Below are 18,462 nucleotides of genomic sequence, written 5' to 3'. Positions count from 1 at the left end.
GTTTTACCTCTACATAATGAACAGGCATTACTTGCATTATACGATATATCGATATTCGAATATTACAAAAAAAATGCAATTATTTGTTGCTCTATTACTAAACAATTTAAATTACAACAGGATAAATAATTAGTAAATAACAAAACTATAATAATTCAAACTTTACCTGAATTGATTTCTTTTCACAATAATAATTATCAGTAGTTACTAAAACAAATTTTAATTACGTCTATAGTTAGTAGAAAACAATTTTGTATTAGATACAAAATTAAATCTCCGTTTATTAACAAGCCTCGCTACGTCACCAAGTGACTCAGTCCAAATGTTGCGTCCTCGTTCTTAAACAAACCAAAGATCGATAAAGCAAGCGATATCAAGCCATCTAAATAACAATGAAAAGTTTTTTCAACGCTGATAATGATAGGTAAGTTAATTATGATTATATTAGGAGCGCCAGTTGGATATGTTCATAATTAGAATTCATGAATAATGTACAAACCACTCTCAGACACAACAATCGAACCAAGATCAAAACTTAAGTATCCGTTTTGTTTCGAAACTATCTAAATGCTACAAAATAATACAACGGTTAAGTATCATTTCAATACGCATACGAATTGTTTAAACAAAGCATATGAATATCTTAACCATCCATAAGAAAAACCCGGTGTCTACACTAGCTAATAACATTGTATTGAATAATAACATATAATTAGTATCTACCTGCTACAAAGATAAAGAAGGGACAACGGAGTTTTTAAAAGCTGTTTACAATCAACCGTAAGTGAAGGTATAGACGCACACAGAATTTCTTTCTTTGTTCAATTAATTAATGTGGCCCTATTCGGACCTTTAATTAACATTAAGTATAAACCTCTTATTTATCGCATTTGTAGTGAATTTTGATCGTATCTTTACAATGAGAAAAGTAACGTTACATTTTTTTTACTGTGCTATAAAGATATAATAGTTTTATATTATTTTAAGTGGTTTAATAACAAAATGCAAAGAACTTTTGTGAGGAATGATACAACTAAAATAAACATATTTTATAACATGTTTGTACGTGGTTAAATATAGACGTACAATTAACTAGTTGTTTCAAATCTTATCATCATGTCTTAAATGTCTTTAAAAAGGTACTTTGTTCTTTCAACTTCAGCGAAAGACGTTAGTTCTATTATAGCTACAATACGCTTCCAAGTGAGGACACTTCCACCTGGCCATATATTCGCATACCTTTATATTATGTACACTTTTTATTATTCTAATCAGTAATTGCACTCTTTATGAACCAATAAAAGTTCATAACAAGTTGCACTGTAGCATGGGTTTATGAGTGTTTATTTTCTATGGCTACCTAATTATTGGAAAAAACGAGTAGGTATTTTATATTGAAAAAAAAACTACAAATAAATCGCATACCAGTTCAGTATAGTTTAAAGTTACTCTATAAAATGATTAATAATATGCTGTTTTTTTTTTTAAATATTTTAAAGTAATAATTTTGTAACGCTCATTAACGCGGACTGTATCCTACTAATATTATAAATGCGAAAGTTTGTGAGGATGGATGTACGTGTGTATGTATGTTTGTTCCTCTTTCTCGAAAAAACTTTTGAACGGATTTGGATGAAACTTTACACTAATATTGGTTATATATCAGAATAACACATAGGCTATAATATATAATGATTTTGTGTAATAAATAATAATAATAATATCAGCCCTGTAGTATATACCTGCCCACAGCTGAGCACGGGCCTCCTCTACTACTGAGAGGGATTAGGCCTTAATCCACCACGCTGGCCTAGTGCGGATTGGTAGACTTCACACACCTTCGAAATTCCTATAGAGAACTTCTCAGATGTGCAGGTTTCCTCACGATGTTTTCCTTCACCGTTAAAGCGAACGATAAATTCACAAAGAATACACACATGATTTTAGATAAGTCAGAGGTATGTGCCCCTGGGATTTGAAGCTGCGGACATTCGTCTTGGCAGTCCGTTCCGCGCCCAACTAGGCTATCGCCGCTTGTTAATCGCCGCTATTTTGTGCAATCTGTTCATAATATAACGATACATATAAAGTAAGTCAGAAAAGAAATATCCCGGAAAACTCCTTCACGCAGGCGAAGGCGCGAGCAAAACCTAGTATTATATAAATTATGAAAAAAATACAAACCCATCAAATGCGATGACAATAAAATCAAACATGAAATTGAAAGAAAACAATTGCCAATAGTAAATTCATAAAGTTTAGCAAATTCATCGACCAATATAAAATACAGTAACTTGTGTGCGGGGAAGTACTGCGGACGTTAGGCTCGTTACCACGTTATCAGGGACGTGGCGCGATGCTTATCTTGACAGGTACGTAGGTGACCACCGCCCGGCCTTCATCATCGACACCTCGCAACAATAAATTGACCTTGTTAACCCCTTTGTGCATATTCCCAAACATTTTTTGTTGTTGCTTAATTTAGTATAGAGTACTGGGCGGGAAAAGTAGTTAAATTAAATTCGTTTGTATAACTGACCGAAAAATTGTTACCCTTCTATATTCCAATAAATATAGTATGCTTTTTTTCTTATTCAAAAGTACTAAAATATGGGCATGAGTTCTTTGAGTTTACAGGTATGCTCAGTTCTACGCAGAAGGGTCTCAAAAATCCATAGAAGCATGTCAGTGCCTGACAGTCTATCTAATATTGTCTTTTACCACGCGGATGCCGCCTGGTCGTGTGAACTCGCGGTTATTACAAAGTCAAACAACACCCCATTAATTTCATTTACTATAATGTGAATTAATATTTAAGAAAAAAAAATGCGTTTTTTAAATTATGCACCATGCATAAACCCTTTAAGGAATAAGAGACATACACATACTTAATATTATGTTAAGGTTAACAAGGTTAGGTTTTTGACCGAAAAAGGAATAGGAGCCATGTATAAAATGTATACAGTGCTAGCTTAGCCGCGATCTTAATGTAATATATACTACTTTCTGGCTATGGATTAACGTTAGCAAATCGGTGTTCCAAATTGAATCCAAATCCATTCAGCTGTTTTTGTGTATACTTCTAACATCCATCCACGTTTTTACGAAATTCGTATTTATAATTCATTATGAAATTTAAAATTTATTATTAATTTAACCAATTTAATTAGTAACAAGTAAAATAAGATGATTCTCAAAAGGACTTAAATTACTTTTTAATCGAGAAATCGAATTGTCCATATTTTGTTATAACGCTGTGCAAACGTGTCATTTTTTATTTCCCGAAATATAGCATAGATGCCAATGAGTAGGTATCCTTAGATAACACTTATAATATTATTACATACTATTACAAAACAAAATGTGCCAAATCCTTTAGGTGCAATAAAGTGTACTTCCCCGACTAAAAATTGCCTGCAACCGCCTCCGAAACAAAATGTCGCATGTGCTCTGCGCATATCGACTTACAAAACGTGTCATAAATCATAAGAATATAGACCCCTGTATACGATACTAAAATTCAGAGAAGTCACTGGTCAAATGTCGCAACACTTTTTATCACGTGCCTCATTTTGAAAAAACAAAGCTGCGTCTGCGCAAACACTAACGATAAAAAAATAGATATATCCTTGATATATCAAACTTAACACGTCTATCTTCTACTTGATGTACCCAGTCAAAATCATAATGGTTATTGCAATTATTACAAGATCCTAAATACAAAACATTCGTCGATATTATACTGTTACCGAACATAGCTCTGGAAATATTATAAGCCTAGACAGATATAATACTTAGAAATAGATTTCTAATGAAATAAAATGTTGTATGTGCCATGGTGCTCGCAAATAATCGTTGTTGGCCTCCTATGACCGCAACTAAATGTGATATCGTAAATCCTAAATGTTGTAGACCGTGATTTTAAAGACATTTTCGAAGTATCATGGTCTTATTAATAATTTCCAAATTGACTATTTTTAAACTAAAATAACTATCAACCTTTAAAATACCTTAAAAAACCTCTAGTTAAAGAAAGTGTTGTTTGTTTTCAGTTCGTTCTTTCTTAGCTTCAATATGGCACGGATAGAAAATGTGGTGTTATTTCACTAACCACATATTTCTAAGTACCTATTGTGCTAATGCCTTCTCCGTTTGTCATTGCACGAAAGCTTTTTATAATAAATCAGTTAAGCAGACATACGCCAGCGGTAGTAATATTTACATTGTAATATTGTTTCATATCAATTTTTTGCAATCACTTTTCGCACTATGCATTGCACGGCACACATTCTTGCTGTGCTAATTGCGCTATTTGTCTTTCAATGTCATGTAATGCGTTATTATTTTTTATTGTTATTTGTTGTTGTATAGCGTGTTTTACAGTAATGTGCGAAACGAACATTTGTAATGAAACCAAAATGTAGTTAACAGCCGCCCGCCGCGCGGCGATCAAAAATGCAAACTGCCGATATAGTAGGATAAGAACGCGAACAAATGCTCCAGCCGCGTAGGGCTACCAACATTAGAGCGCTTATTAGAAAACAAAATAGCAAATAACTTTCAAGCAATTTTACCCCTTTTGAAAAGGTAATTTGAAATTTGTATTGGCCCTTCATTAAGTCACGGTCCAAGTAATAAACTTTTAAATGCCTTATAATTAGTGGTACGTAGTATATATTATATTTAACTTCATTGGCCCAATATGGGCACAGCAAGTTTGGATAAAAGTAATGTAGATAGTGCTATGAAACAAAAAATAATGTTCCGGAATACCTATGGTGCAGGAAAAATACAATATTTTTTTAAACTGAAAACTCAGTTATTTATTTTCTTATGTCGAGAGCGGAGATTACAGAAGCCGAAGCTGTCACAGTGATCGGGGCACAAATAGGCGTAAGTAGTGCTGTTTTTGTATCTATCAAAGTTTTTGCGGTTTTACTGGCATCAGACCATGACGAACTAAACGTAAACAGGAAGAAGAAATCTTCATAATATGTGTGTTTAACCGTGGCTTCTTCTAACAACCACATAATATTATGAATGATTTTGTTATTAGTATACTGAACCTTCATCTATTACAAGCGTTGATGATATTCTCAATCAGCACGGTTCCCACGGCCGTCCGGGCTGCATTTCTTACCCCTGAGGCGTGAATTGAGATTGATTATTCACTGATTCCGCGACGGAGCGTCAAGAACAGTTTTAAAGTCGCATTGAACATTTTGCACCAAGTTTCATTCAATGCACAAGTTAAGTATTAAATATACACTGGCTACGTTGACCGGCGGCACCTTATGAATAAATTATTATACGGCAGGTGGAATGACCTGACACAAAATGTTTTGATGGAATTGTTTTAATTGGACGTTATCTCGCATCGGCTATCGCGCCGATACCGCCTTTCAAAAATATGTATTTTGTACGAAGACGATTCACACCACCTTACGTATAATTATATAAATGTTACAATAATTTTACAAAGTGGACGGTGTTTAGTTATTTGTTTAGTTGTTTGTAGTTGTTTCATCAATTTTATGTTCCTCATTTCATAATAAATCGTATCGCTATAAATGCCTTAAAGGCGTTAAGTGGGAAATATATTTTTTATAGTAACATTATAGTATACTATCCATACTTATAATTTATAAAGTGTTTGTATTTATAAAAGTGGATTAACACAAGAGCAACAATTTATGTGCCTGTTTGTTTAATAAAAATTTTAACTAACCCCAATTTAACAGCACTCGTTGATGATAGGCGACAATAGCGCCCTTAAGAGATGAGAATAGCTTGAGAATTTCAAGAGCTAGGAGCAGTACCGAGCTGGTTAATTTGTGAGAGCCATTGCAGTAGTGAGCTCTATTATTGTTTAGTCGATGGACAGCAACATACATAGTGTAGCGGATGGGCCTCATAGGACAACATTGTTGCGACTTGCATCAAGCAAAGTCAGTGAAGTGATGTGAATAGTTCGCAACTTGAGAACATAGTCTGAGACCTATAAAGCACAGCGGTATCTGCGTAGTTGTTGAGGGAAATCTCTTTCGCAAAAGAAGCGCCCTCTGTTAGGTTTAACCTGAAGTACGCAATAGCATATAATTTAAACTATGTAGCGACGCAAGATCAAACATTATGATACACACGTTTACAGCACATAAACATTTATCAAAATAGTGTCTAGAAAAGTTCAAAATAGAAACCAACTGTTGCTAACGAGGGCGAAAGAATAATGACAAACCTTTTACATGTAAAACTACTTTTAATAATATATTATAAGTTTACACCTAATGAAAAGAACAAATACTTTATCTTCGATCTTTGAATGGAGCTAATAACGTTTGTAAGCAATAACGTGTAACGAACAATAGCGACACTGGCCTTACACACCTTGAGTCGGTTCTCTTCACTACAATGTATGGAAACTCTCGTTTTATATTAAACTTTAATAATTATTAACGTCATCATTACTATCGCAGTTTATAGACAAGATATTGCAAGAAAACTTTGGTTTTTTTATTCATAAAATCGGGACTGAAACCGAGTACGATACGGCATGATGAGAATATTGGCATTGACTACTTAGGACTTTCGTCTGTCTGAATATTATAACATTATTACTCGAAATAGGTAATTACAATCAAAACTATATTACAATTTTGAAACAATCGTGATTAACTTTAAGTTCATAAATATTGTAAATTTGGAAGCCATGATTTGGTGGTACGAATTGTATTCTAAAGTTGATTACTTTATAGTACCACATATTTTATTAATAGTTGCTTGAGCAAATATTGCAGAAAAACATTTTTTTTAATAAATAGATAAATTGTATTACGATTATTCAATGGTAAAGACTCAGTGGCAAAGTTAGTTACTGTCTTTAAAAAAGTGGATAATTTTAAACTTCTGTTAATATAATCGTGTAGAATGCAACCTATTTTATCATCATAGACCATGGTAAATAACAACCGTAGGGTAAGAAAAAATTACCGCCGTCTATGGTGATTACCTTCCATATTCAAGTTACGGAGGAATTTCCTTTAGCTTGTCATTTTACGAGTGTTAATTTACAAAGAGAAACTCGTTAAGTGCCGATAAGTATCTATTTGAACTAAAAGGGATACTAACATGGGTAATGTGGTCTCTAGTAATGCAGAATGAACAAAATACGTTGCAAATCGTGTAGGTAATACATTTTTATTGTGTCATTTTGTGATGATGTATGTTACTTTTATTGGCCATATTATCATAAGTGTGAATTAAGATAGAAATATAAAGGTTGCGCAAGATTCCCGGGAGCTTCAAGTTCTGTTTAATCAATAACTGGTTAAAAATTATGTCTGTTGAACCTAACACCGTTACACTTGAATTAAATCTTAAAAATATTAGTAATTTATAATGGTAGAATATTCCCTATTATATTTTCCGGATGAATAAACATTGGAACACGCACATCTAGTAAGGACTAAAATTTTTTTTCTATTAAGTAAATACTTAATAGAAAAAAAATGACACTTTTACCTACGGAATACACCTAGTATCTTACTTCAAAACATCGAAGTGCAGTTTTGTTTTAAAGAACTTGAGTGCATTTTAATCGAAGTTCTTTGTGTGATGAAGTAATGTTTTTTGTCCAAACAATCTATAGCATCCGACGCACGAGTTAATAATTGTCGGAGCATTTTATCTCTTCGTTTATGTCCACCATCACGCACTAAGATAATTATATAATTTTCGTAGTTCGTCAAGCGCCTCGAGAATGAAGCACGCATTAATTAGAGTCTCCGGAAGTCCGTCGCGTGCTTCCACCGCCTATAGGCCATTGAATTATTTATACATTTAATATTGTAATTATTATACACCAGCACCGCTGGCTTATTATCATTTTTGTTATTATATTAAATGTTATAATAACGCTCACCACGAAAAGGTTAGGTGGTTGATCAACAGATAACGCCACTGTCAGCAGTTAATGAGAGCTTACGTTCATATATCGGCGAGTCGCGCTGCTGAATGCTAATTCCACGCTCGCTAACTTGTTCTTTGTATTATTACATGCGACGAATAAATTCTTTTACAATTTGTACTCGTTTGTCGTATTGACGATGTCGTTTCGATACGGAAATGTTACAAAGTCACCGGTTGTTTTGCAAACATCATTAATTAATATTAGTAGCGTTTAGAAGCTTTGATGTCTAATGTCTGTATTTATTTAGTAGCATTGATGTATACTGCTGGATTTATTTTATATTATTTTCTTTTTCTAATGGATAATGTTTGCAATAACATTCCATGAAGGTTCTAATACGTCTAATGGAACTTAAAACTATTCATATTTGAGATATTAAAGGTACTCAACTATCGGTCTTATCGATGACACAAAACATGTTTTAGGTGTTTGTGATCACGACAACGTAAGGGCGTTTTCACATTTGCGACTACTGCATACCGTATTCTTCTAGTCGTAATTATTACAAATATTTTGTTGAGTATAAATCTCAGAACGCACCGCACGTTGGCCCTCGTTCATCTTTATTGTTTGCCGGATATTCATCATAATATTATAAGAACTACAACTACCTTCGCAGGTAATGTCTATGTCATTCGACTCCAAATGTAGCTCGGACTGTAATATTATGAAATGGAAGGAATATTTTTATTTAAAATTTTAACGTATTTTGTCGTACATGTCAAAGTCAATGTTTCATAAATTGTCTTTATTACATATTTTGTTGTTACATTCATTGTTACATATTATTTTAAAGCGAATAAGATAAAAAAGTACTTCAAATAATGATTATTATGTAACTATCTTTTGCTCGCGGCTTCGTTCGCGTGAAAGAGTTTTCCAGGATAAAAGTCCCGCTACATATATTTCCAGGATAGAAAGTAGCCTATGTTCTTCTCAGTTTGGGTAGTTTTTGAGTTCATCGCGTTCAGACAGGCAGACGCGGCGAGAGGATTTTGTTTCAAAATGTATTTTTTTTTTTACTTTTTAAGAGGAAAAATTCTGTTGTTGCGTAACTTTAACCGTTTACGCAGCGTATGAATCGGAAGCTCGAACGAATAAATTTTCACACTTTTTGCCACCGTTTTCATTGATGCTCCTCTCCTGTTGACTATATCGTGATGTTATATAGCCTTCTTCAATAACTGGACAATAATACTAAAATATTTTTTCAATTAGAACCAGTAGTTCTTGAGATAGGCGTGTTCAGACAAACAAACAAACACTTTAGGTAAATATAATAATACATATCGAAATGAAAATATAGAACTGTAGATAGATAGGCGAGCGAGTTGATTGATTTTTATTCATTCAACTGAGATTATGATTCATCAAGATTCAAGATGGTCAAATGAAAAAAAGATTGCTACGAAATATGTTGAACATTTTCTGGGTTATTTCCTCGAATGTCTTAATTATTGAATGTGCGTATTAAAACTTATTCAATCTTATTATACTTATCACATTAACCGTCTGTAATCAGCTTAATATACAGTGATCCGCCCTATGCTAAAATAATAATTAATAAGTAAAACATGAAATATGATATTATGAACCACAGGCCTTAACATGTTACAGCATTAATGATAATATTTTATAAATAAAATTATTGCTTAGCTTTAATATGTTTTAAAATTCAGTATGCGTTATATCAAATGTATGAAATTTATGCGGCTTGTGCGTAGCCGAGTGTAGCACAGCTGCATGATAGTGTAGAATTTCATTAAAATTACCGGTTCTCAAGTAAAATAATGCGGGTAGAAGAACGGTTGGCAAATGGCCGACACACGTGTCCAAGGAAGTACTTCCTAAGGCCACCTGAACGCTTCACCGCTGGACTTTCTCACGGCAACGCAGTAAAAAGCTATAATGCGTTAAACTAATGGCAAAAGCCAGTAACAGCACTTAGCTGCGCATGACAAAGCGCGACAATTTCGACTATTGACTAAGATCCGCTTGGACAATTCGACGAAGCGTAAACCTCAGCACCTTAACCGCCTGCGCAAATTACTTTTTATTGCTCCGTCATAATGCGTGACTTGTAACTATGTATGATTACACCTTGGTACATTCCAAAATCGGCTTCTTAACGTTTCTTTTCACTTAAGATACAAATAGCGTTGAGGTTTATTTGTGAACATAAAAATTTTTACCCGAAAACCATTTCGGAGCGTCTATTCATCCCGTCACTTTACCATTTTTATTTCATTATTTTTCCTCTAATCACAGCTAGATGGAAATCAGATAGCGCATTAGCTGATACCTTAACATGTTACCGTTTACTAAGTAAAGGACAAAAGATGACTAAAATAAATTAACTCTTATCGAATACAAGTTTAAATTACTTAAAAACCTTGTATGCATGCAAATTGTATTCGATGGTTCCTATCAGAACACCTCGTAATGTGTTTGTTAATTTTATTTCTTATCATTAGACCATTTCAAACGCTGCTTATTATGCGGCGGACGTGTCTACAAACGTTGACTGACGTTTTTTAATCACGCCAAGTCTAAGGCTACGTGTATGTTTGAATTGATTACATTCCGTATTATTAACTAATTTATTGTGAATATGTTTATCTAGCTCACCACTTATCATTAATTATATTGCCTGAATCGAAAAACTAAATATAGTTTTAGTAGGTTTTATTGAATAGTTTAATTATTGTAAACTTTATTGACTTTATTAATATATTATTGAGTGTAGAATTACTTTTGACAAGACAGGTGCGTTTTGAAACATAAATGTTATTTTAAACAAATGCTGTTAATACTTACTATGCTTTCTTTCAAACAGATTGTGTTTTTATTAGTTGTATTTATATAATTTTGAGTTTCTTAATATTTACGTACTCAATTAATATTTATATTTATTCCTTTAGTATTACATCAGTACCATCAACGTTACGACGTTATTGAAATTTATATTCATAAAACAAATACTATTAAAATTATTAACTGTAGACATAACAAAGTCATTGGTACTAAATTACAGTAGTGTGCTCGGGTAACACAAACCTGTTATTTCCTTCCAAAATGACAAGCTACGTTTGATAATTACGCTGCGCGGACCGCCTATCTATTGAACCATCTAGTCCAATAACGGACAATGTAAATAGGGTGAATTGTCCATTGTTGTGATTGATATGGAAAATAAAGCTTTATACCAAATTGCTTATGTGGTAAATAATGAAACAAAGTAATTCACGTATTCACTCGATCGCACAAATATCAAAAATCTTTCATAACAATTTTCTATAGCATTTGAAAAATATGTCTTACGTCCAGGATAGATAATTATTTCATGTTCAAGTCTCTATTCAAAAAATCTTTATTTAAAATATATGACTAAGTTTTTAATGTACCTTCGTACAATTATCAGATCAGAGGGCAATTACTGAATTGCTCACTCGAGCATAAACACGAATAAATGATTTTATCGTATCCTCATTCGCCAAGATTTACAACTTGCGCTCTGTTTTCACCATAATGAAATACAAATAAAAAATATTGATTGCTGCTAAAATGAAAATACCTTTACACCAAAAAGGTAAAAACTAAACTTAAAATTGTATAGGTATGATGTGTACTAAAATCCTTGTATTGTCACAGATAAAGGACGACGACGACGCAAGATGGGCAAGATGCTCGCCTGATGGTAAGCCACACCAATACTCAAGAACAATAGCACCCACAACATTACTGGACTTCGCAGTTCGCAGCATTATACTATACTGGTCACCCAGTGGAATTATATGAAAGTGAAATCTCATAGTTCCCAGTAGTTCCACTGACTACAATGTCTTTGAACTTTATTTAAATTAAATTAAATAATTTATTTGAATCTGTGAAATGTTATCCATTATTTAGATTCGGTCCATAGTAACTCTACCACCAGTTCGGAAAGCAGTTCTCACCAGAGAAGAACGGGCAAGAAACTTTGGACCTTTTCTAAATCATTTTAAGGTATAAACTACAGCACACGATACAGACAAAAAATACAACTGTTTTTTGACTATTGTTTAGAGCAGTTCATTCATTTTTATTATTGTTTGTCGGTCTTTTGGCTAAGATCAAAATGTAGTCTTTAACTTTAATTATAAAACTCCTGGCACCGTGTTTTTAGGTGCCTAAAATAGAGATGCGTTGGTAGTAACTATTAACTACCTAGCCAAAATATCGCATACGAGGCAACTAAGTAGTATGAATGCACTTTAACAGCTTATAGAAACATAGTCAAAATTCCAGTAGAAATTACTTTACTGTTGAAAGAGTATGCTTCTAGTGATACATAAGTCAAGGACAAGTACAAAAAAGCAAAGCGATTTCGGATTATCGTATTCACATAAATAAATTTAAGTAAGGATAATTAAATTATTTACTACTATCTGTGTTTAAGTGGTGCAAAGGTGCATTTAGAAAATATTTAGCGACAATAAATCTTTAATTATATTTTTGTTTATACTTCCAGTTTGTATACCGAATGGACATCCGTGCCACACTTGGACTTCTCATTGAAAACCAGCGCTGCAGCTGTATTGCAGCAGAATTAAACTAAATGAGTATCCTATTGTTGACACAATAACTTAGTTGTATGTAAAAAATACTTAATTTTTTTAACTACATTTAGTGCCAATAATAAAACTTTTCTTTCTTTCCTTCTTTAAAGGGTTGCAATAAGTTTCGACAGATCCTGTTAACTATAACTTTTGTAAGTAAAGATCAGTGAACACTTGTCAAACTGAACTGATGTTACATTAATCTTATTTATCTTTACTATACATTTTTATTTTATAGTTAAATTATTATTATAAATGCCAAAGATTGTGAAAATAGGTGAATGTATGTTTGGATATTGGTTGGAACTAAATTAAGAAACAGCCAAGAGCATTAAGATGAAATTTGATCTTATGAGAAGTGAGGTTTTGACTGTTTCTCTTTAACGAGTTTGCTTTTTTCAGCTGGGTCCTAATTTAATAAAATTGAATCGTAGAAAAGTTTGCTGTCTTCGATTTTTTTTGAAATTACGGTTCCATTTCCAAATTTTCCGTCAAAAATGTTTTGTTACCGTGTTAAGTCAACACGACTTGATAAATTGAAGTGATAATGGCGGATCTCAGGGTACCTTAAATGACGATAGCTCGACTTTAGTTGATTTTTTTTTTTCACTATTAATTGGTTGGCTTAAATATGACGGATTTCTATTACAGACGTTTCTCGCTATAGTCTACATTTATACCAGACTGGGAAGTAAACGAATCCTAATGGACAATCGCACTAAAAATAAATATTAGTTAAAGAATATTGGTAGCAAAATACAAAAAAAAGTATTACGTTGTTTCCCGATATAAAAACTACGCTTCAATTCTTTCAACAAATGGCAATAACACTAAAACCAAACGAAAAACACCTAATGCATCTGAACGAAAAGCATCTTTGCTTGCTAACGTAACCCATACTTCTCGTAGAGAGACAAGCATTGCAGTCAAGTTTTCCTCAGTCACATCGAAAGTGAATTAATGATTCTAGCTGAAAGTCCTTTTCACTCCAGTCTTCAAAAGGGATTAGGGAATGAGATGACCTTCGCTTCGTTTTAGACAGATTTTTATAGACTGTATAGTCTTTAGGGTTATTCGCTTAAACGTGAGAAAACCGCCTGCTACTGTGTGTATCTTAGGACTTGCAGTTTGGAATTTTTTTTAGGTGGCCAAAATTCATTATATTTTTTAATAATAAATCGTGATATCACAAGAGCTTTTATGTTTTCAAACTAAAGAATTCAGTAGCAGTGTTTAATTCGTTATGTTACAAAAATCTTATAAAATGGGAAAAGACGGATATTTGATAAGCAAAATAAAAAAATGTCGAATAAAGCCGATAGAGGTAAAAACGATCAGGGACCCGAAACTCAGTGCCCTAATGGAATGTTAAAAAAGACATTGGCACGTATAAGTATCAGTTATCATTGTCATACAATAAATAAGATACATACAGACGTCACTGTTTTTTTGTTATGAATAACTAAACCCAGATTTGTTGGTGACTAATAAAAACTATATTTTTTAAATGTGAAATTGCAGAAACCACTAAGTAGACTAATCCTCTTAATCATAAACGTTTTTTATCTAAGGACGTAGTAAAGCTGTGATAACAAGTATGTTTCTCAGTGCTGACGGCATGGCAGCCTTCTTAGTGCGTATACATAGCCGTTGTGATTGGCTAATATTGAAATACAACAACGAAGATAAAAAAAGTCTATGAATAAGGGGGTTAGTCTATACAATGCAGATATGCATCATGCAGATAGAATAGACGAACTTTTCCAAATTATCCTGCTCAAAGTAACAATACGAAGAAAGTTTCGAACTTGAACCATGCCTATAAGGTTCATTTGCAGCAAAATATCCTAGTCATAGTATTTCAGAACGTAGCAGATGGCAGTCTACCAAAAATCACAATGTCAAATGTTTCTATGAATTGCCTTCTGTATTATGCCTTTATATTTTGATTTTTGCTGATAAAACCTTTTACGTGTATCTGAAATTCTACATATTGTATATTTTTATTAGAACATTAACTAAAAAATGCGTTTAAATTAAACATAATCGATTTAAGTAAGTACGTGAAGTCCTAAATGCTCATTAACTTAAGGAAGTAGTTTTAATTACCGAACATAAAATTTAACACGAGTCCACTACGCTATAGCAGTTAACCAACACTATTGAAAAGGTATGTATTTTATTTTAAATTTAAATAACAACTTTATCTTTAACAGCCATGAGTATTTCATTCTATTCAATAACTGTTTTGTACTGTTTACTGTTTATTATTTAATGTTAAACTTTTTAAAAGATTTAATATTATTCAATGAAATGAAACGATTATATTAAAGAAAAAAAAGGTATTAATTTTTATGTTAATATCAATTTAATTGTGTAATCTGCAAAATTTGATTGTAAGGAATTAATATGTAATGAATCTGTTCCATCGCAATTCCATAACGTTTGCTAAAAATACCAACTAATTATATGAGATTACTTATCTATCTTTAGACGATGCTGCTTTTTTATAATTTTGTCAATTTGCCTACTCTTTGCATGATAGTATGAATAGTTGCCGCCCATTATGATATGACCTAGATAGAACCAGTCGATTGCAAAAAATAAATGGCTACAATAAGTATAATTCTGTAGCAGTATACTGGCTGCAACTTAAACAGATCTATATTGATCAAATTAATCTAACGACACGTACTATATTTCAAGAACTTCATTTTTACACTGGAGACTGTAAATATTTAATGGAATGCATTTCTATGTTTAATGATCACAAGTTTTTAATAAATAAATAGTATTTATAATAATAAAGTTTTTGCAATCGACTGTACTTGTAGACTGGGCCATGCACACTACTATTATTCTTTACCTAGGCATATAAATTAGTTTGAACGTCATTCTGGAGGCGGAAAGTGCAGTGAAATTCACACAATTGCGTGACAACACCTCATGCGAACAAGTAACAAATGAATTTTACTGATTTATACCGTAGCTACCTACTAGTTGACGTAATTTCATTGCGCATGTCGTTCACTAATTCTTCACTTTCTTACTTTTGGACTACTTTTGTTCAAGTACAATTGATTGCTGTTCAAAGATAATATATTACGCATCTTCGGAAATCTTTCAAATTGTAGTATTTGTAGAGTTTGCCCCAAAGTTTTAATTAAATAAAAGTAACATTGTTAGTATGGTAGAAGATTTTATCTTTGTCACGTGTTACCCGTTCATAATCTTACGTCCGTGTACTTATTAATTATATAAAAATAGAAAAGACATTTCCCAACCGGTACTCCTTATGTCGATTTCGTGATTATGTTTTCATGTCATGTTGCTAATTTTCTGCTTGTATTCGTAGACCGATGACGACAATCGAGTTCCATCTCGATTAACTGCAACTTTTTCATGCAACTACCAACTAACCTGTTTTAGATAACTATTAAAGATTAGCACTAAGTAGTAATTGCGGACCAGACATTCAATTCTCAATATAGATTTGGTTTAGATTTCGAGTACCTACAATATTCTTGTCGGGTCCTGAGACCGCTGGCAGGCTTAGCTGGCCAGAGCCACAAATTAAATATTAAATCGGCTTAGGCTGGTAACTGCGGATGCCAATAACAGTTCCATGTTTCAGCAAAGACAGCGTTATGGAGACGCGAATGTTGCGGTGAGCGGCGCTCTTACTCGGGCAATTAAGCATTACTACGTGCACGTTAGCAGGGCGCCGGGCACCTTGCCACATGGCAACCGCCTCTAAACTCATTTTGTACACGAATCGCTCGACGGTGCTACCACACGTATCTTCGCAGTTCTGTTTTTCCATTTTGTTGGCGTTCGAAGTTGGACCATGGAATGTTAAAATATCTTAGCTGTGAACTGAAATCAATGTTAATTGAGAACGAATGTTATACTTATAGTTCAAAGATTGATTGCTCAAAATACTCAAAAATTGTATCGTCACTGACCGGTATTATTCGTCATACTAATGAAAATTAAATGAAGCTAGAATGTTAACGTTTAAAAAATGGATACTGGGCAATAAGATTAAATGTAAAGATTTGTGATATGTGACCGGGGAGGTGCGTTGAGCGATCTCCGCATGAACAATGCAACTGTACGTTGACCTCTGGTGATTCAGAGGAAGTTAAAAAACAATATCCTAAGGCGTTTCACAACGCTGAAAACAGATTGTATTGTTTAAACAGAAACCAAAATAAATTATTCAAATTATTGCGCTTTAAACTTTTATTTTTTTAGTTTACAAAGTATTTAGTACTGTGTTTAATTCTTTTGAAATGTTCGTTGATGGTATTTTCTCAGAAATTTGCACAACGCGGTAGTAATAAAAGAAGGTTTGATACCGTGGTAATTATGTACAGATTGCGTAGATAAATAATACGTTTCTTAGCTTATTTCGTATATTATATTCCCTCAATTATCTCATTGGAACGACATGTTTTTTTAGTGAAAATGGATGAGTCTAAAATATTTAGATCCATAGCGATATAATAATTATGGTTTATTTAATAATTGTTTTTAATGAAATTATTAATCAAGTTTAAAAATATAATCAGCGAGACAGTAAAAAGTAGTTCAAAGCAGAAAATATTTTGTTATCAATGATAAAGTAATTAAAATTAATTGAATTCTAATCAGCATATATATTATTTATGCCGATTTAGATGTAGCGATAACGTTAAACAATATTATACTTACTCTATAAATGTATGTATGTAGATACTATTCGAAATGAAGTAAATGAAACCTATATGTTTTTATTAAACGTAGAAGACCTTCATTACAGAAAAGCTGTCGTAGAATTCTGCCTAGACATTAAATACTTTAAAACACTAAAAAAGGTGATCATGATGCCACTATGATAGGTAATGTTCGTTCTAGTTTTGCTAGTAAACCCATGTTATGATATCGTGATTTTGTTTCAATAGGCGATTGATGATGAAGTGTCTATGGCATGGCGGGGCTTTAAATGTATCACTTACGTCCTGCTGATTAAAGAAGTCGTCCTGGGCGTCCTCGCTGGGGCACCCCATGTCTTGCAGGAGTGGAGTCACGTGTCGCTCCCAATCATCCATTATTTGAAACGTCTCCTAGGCAGTCAGATAATCTCGCGAACCGACCAACACAGCTCAAACTTCTTCACAAACAAAACCAACCAGTCATTTTAGCATTCACCACGGACGGCCGGTATTTTTGGCGAGCTCGCCGTCGAACCGCACATTTCGCGCCAAAAACTTCTTTACCGGTGTACTTTTCCGAAAGCTAGTGGAAGTGGCGGGAAATGGGCGAGATCGCACGCGACACCCGGCCGTCAAAAGCCGAGTGAGAGAGAAAAAAACAGCGGCCGCGGGCGTATCACGTGCCCGCTGTTACCGGCGCGCATTCAAAAAACGTACTAGGAGAAAAGTGAGTGTGAGCAGCGTGTGCAGAGTCAGTGTGGCGAGGCGCGGGCTCCCGGCCGCCCGTCGACGCGACCGGAACAGGAGTGCGTGCCGGGCCGCCAGCTCGCACGCCCTCTGCGCCGCGCCGCCTCGCGCGCGTCCCGCTCGCGCGCCTAGTCGCCGCCTCGCGCCGTCCCCTTCGAGCGGCGAGCCGCCGCACGCCTCCCATGGGCGGCCGCGATTTCCCGCCGTCCGTTTGTGGCCGCAACATGGCCGTACCTCTTCGTAGACCTCCGCTTTCCAGTTCCTGGCGTGAGCTATGCTCAACCTACTATCAGACAACTTGTATGTAATGCGAAAATGCACATATTGGCAAATAGAACAACAAAACCTTCACATTTTCCGTCGTAGTACTTACAACAGCGGCAAAAGTTTGAAGTTTAAACTTGCTTATGTTTAACTCCCATTTAAGACCGCCAAATGCATTTGTTTTTGT

The 18,462-nt window shown here is 33.9% G+C and overlaps 1 protein-coding gene across 1 annotated transcript in view; it reads right to left on the bottom strand.

Annotated features, from left to right (window-relative positions):
* Window positions 1–18,059, bottom strand: part of LOC115446086 (homeobox protein araucan) — a 120,610-nt gene extending 102,551 nt beyond the window's left edge. The window contains exon 1 of the mRNA XM_037443941.1: window positions 17,568–18,059. Coding sequence (XP_037299838.1) covers window positions 17,568–17,660 — 93 coding nt within the window. The 5' untranslated portion in view covers window positions 17,661–18,059. The remainder of the gene's footprint in view (window positions 1–17,567) is intronic.
* Between the last annotated feature and the right edge of the window lie 403 nt (window positions 18,060–18,462).

This window comes from Manduca sexta, chromosome 27 (assembly GCF_014839805.1).
Source record: "Manduca sexta isolate Smith_Timp_Sample1 chromosome 27, JHU_Msex_v1.0, whole genome shotgun sequence".
NCBI classification, from domain to species: domain Eukaryota; kingdom Metazoa; phylum Arthropoda; class Insecta; order Lepidoptera; family Sphingidae; genus Manduca; species Manduca sexta.
Note: the sequence above shows the minus strand (reverse complement) of the source record. Positions and strands in the feature narration are given on the sequence as shown.